Source organism: Anopheles ziemanni, chromosome 2, assembly GCF_943734765.1.
Source record: "Anopheles ziemanni chromosome 2, idAnoZiCoDA_A2_x.2, whole genome shotgun sequence".
Classification (NCBI taxonomy): Eukaryota; Metazoa; Arthropoda; class Insecta; order Diptera; family Culicidae; genus Anopheles; species Anopheles ziemanni.
Genome location: NC_080705.1, coordinates 22,697,525 through 22,700,838, shown reverse-complemented (window position 1 = coordinate 22,700,838; position 3,314 = coordinate 22,697,525). Strand labels below are relative to the sequence as shown.

The window sequence follows — 3,314 nt, the reverse complement described above, 5'->3', positions numbered from 1 at the left end:
CTTCTTGATTGGTTCTCAATTACATAATTGGATGTTACACGTGTTTTCAAACTTGGAACGATCGAAATTGAAAAGATTTTGCTCTTGAAAGCTTAGCATGGAGACGTTAGAAGTGTGCTTTTCCTATAACATTTTGTAGATGAAAGTAGTACATTTTCGCTAGTTAAGTTTTCTGAACTGTCTTGTGTGCTTTTTTAGTCAAAGAAAGCATTCTTTATTAACAGTTGTGATTTTAATGATAAAACTTTTGATACATTTTTACGAACCTTCTTATTTTTTTTTAACTTATTTTAACGTGCCTTGAAAACTTAAATAAAATGGTTTACAATACGTAAAGGAAATGTGCCAATGATTGTCAAACTGTTGTTAATTCATTCAAACGCCGTTAGTGTCTGATGTCGACATGCCTTCATATTTGTATCTTTCGCAAAGGCATTCTTTTTATTGTTTTAATCATATAATAATCTGATATAATATCCTAGTTACAAAATGGCCGGCGAGTGGGACATCAACGACGCGCACATCCCGTTCATCCAAGAGCTCGTGTACGACAAGTTCAACGAGTGGTCCGACGGGCACGTGCGCTACGTGTACCATCCGTCGGACGACCATGCCCGGAAGCACATCTCGGGCTGGGCGATGCGCAACACCAACAACCACAACGTGAGCATCCTGAAGAAGAGCTGCCTCGGGGTGCTGGTGTGTTCGGCCCGCTGCAAACTCCCAACTGGCGGCCACATTCACCTGCGGCCCGCCATCTGTGATAAGGCACGCCGGAAGCAGCAGGGCCGGGCATGTCCGAACCGCAACTGCAAGGCGGGCCGGCTGGAGGTGCTTCCGTGCCGGGGCCACTGTGGCTACCCGGTGACGCACTACTGGCGCCACACGGAGAAGGCCATCTTCTTCCAGGCGAAGGGCGCGCACGATCATCCGCAGCCCGAGTCGAAGACGTCGGGTGAGACGCGGAAGATCATCGGTGCCGGAGGGAAGGCGGCCAAGGCCAAGAAGCTTTCGGTGTTGCTGTTGCGGGATGCCGCCCTGGGGAATAAGGTAAGCGATTGGAGCGATGACCCTGCAGCATTAATGGATGAAAAGGGAATTTTTCATCTGTTAATCGAAGTAACTCTTAAGGAGACCGAAGTAGTTACCATGGAAAAATCGATGATGTAACACCAATCCAAGATCGGTAAAAAGAAAGGTCACAGCATACCTTGCAACGCGTCAGAAATTATAAGAATAATTTTGACAGTTAGGTTGAATGTTTTTACCTTTCGAAAAGTTTGTGTAAAACAGAAAATTTAGTACTTTTTACTAATTGGACAGGCAATTGAAGCGTTCGGTATATGTTCTGTAGGACGGTTGCTCGTGTGGAAGACCAGCATACTAGAATTCGGTCATATCATGGCGACCAACATGATCCATATCCCATGACTTCGCATCGAGGACCACGGATTTCGACTACACGGATATTATTTTACTACAATATCTGCAAGGTCCATAACTCTAGACTTTGATCCCAAATTTGCTATATCATTTAAATCATCTATATTTTGGAGACCTATATCATTTAAAAGATTATTGCAAAGATCTTTCACATTTTGCAAGTATGATTGTAAATACTGTTTGAACCAACTGTCAAACCAATGTCGGAGCAGAAAATAGCTTTGTACCGATCTCTCTTTTAATCGATCTCATCAAGAAATGCTGAACGGCTAGCAAATGTTTTCTTTACTCCAGGTTTATAAAAATTCTACTTTATTACCACAGCTAATGTCCTTGAAGTCCTCAACCAAGTCGAATGGAGCTTCAGGACCGGAGATATTGCAGCCTCCACCGTTGATTCCCGATCCCAGTTACGGTAAGATTTACAAACCCTTTCAGAGCTACCAAAAATAAATGGATACTAATGGAGGAAAACTTATTCTTTTTCAGGAGATACTACGAAGTGTCTATCCTGCACCCGAACTCCCTGCGTTTGTCGGACGAAAATTAGTACTTCCCTAGCAAGAGCTGTGGAAGAAAATGGATCTTTTTTCGACCAATCCGCCCATCCACAACCTTCCCTTCAGCAGCATCACTGCAGTTCCGCCTGGTCTGCGTATGAATCTGCGGCAGGGGATTCCTTCACGCAAGCCTCTACCGGATATGACGCGAATGGATCGAGTATGAGCCACTGCCAGACATCGTCGGCCAGTAGCACCCCCGGCTGTTCCCAGCTGCGCACATCCAGCCTGATAAACGAGTGCTTCCATCCGGATGAGATCTTTCAACTGGATCAACCACTGCGGCAGCAGTCGAGTGCGGGATCGGCGGCAGTCGTCAGTCACCTAACGACCGCGACACCGACGACGTTGCTGGACCTCGGGAGTGGCGCGATCTATAAGAAGTGCAACCAAATCAGCCCGGAGTACATCTTCGGTACGGCCAGCAGTGGAACCACGAACAACGGGGATCTGGTGGGTGGAAGTTACCAGTCCTGCTCTTATGCCACTGGTGGAGGATCGGCAGGGAGTCACACCACGGTGGCTGATGGAATGGGTGTTGGACAAACGGTTACGGAACAACCGATCGGGAAGTACTTCGCCAGCGATGGTTACGGCAGTCTTCCGGCGCTTGATGAAAGTCCATCCAAAGATATCCTACGGTACATCAAGAAAGAGGCTTCTACTACAGCTAAGCAATCGCTCGGAGCCGATGCCAACTGCACGGGGGTCACGTCCCGTACCACACGGCCATACGACTGCGAACCGGGTCAGTACAAAAAGCCGGCCTACCACTACAGACCGTCCTCGACGGCGGGGACCTACTTTGCCCACAACAACAACAATAGTAACTCCGCCGCCAATAACAACAGCATTATCTGCACGAGTGGCGTGACCAAATCCACCCCGAACAGCTATGAGGCTCACCTGGACCATCACCATCCACTCACAAACAGCAATGGCGTCAATTATGGCTATCATGGACAGGCGGACTCGGTAGGACCAAGTGTGGCGATCTCGACTGGAAGCAGCTTCGAGCAGCCGTACGGAGCATCCAGCTATATCAGTACGACCTCAACGATGCTATCGGGTTCTCCGAAAGCCGTGGCAGCGATGACCCAGCAGCAGCAGCATCATCACCATCATCAGCAGCATCAGTCGGAGCTGCACTACACCTCAACGGTGTACGCTGCTGGTACGGATAATTACCGGTACGGCAACAATTACCTTAAAGGATCGTCACCGACGATTCACGGTGGCGTTCCGTTTCAGGCGTCGGCGGTGCAGCAAATGCACCCGGAGCTGCCCCTGGCGGCGTACGACTTCTATTAG

At 48.4% G+C, this 3,314-nt stretch overlaps 1 protein-coding gene across 1 annotated transcript; it reads left to right on the top strand.

The window, feature by feature from the left end:
* The first annotated feature begins 489 nt into the window (after positions 1–489).
* On the top strand, positions 490–3,314 carry LOC131293192 (uncharacterized). The gene is made up of 3 exons (XM_058321272.1): positions 490–1,050; positions 1,768–1,858; positions 1,933–3,314. The coding sequence occupies exons 1-3, from the start codon at positions 490–492 to the stop codon at positions 3,312–3,314; spliced, it is 2,034 nt and encodes a 677-aa protein (XP_058177255.1).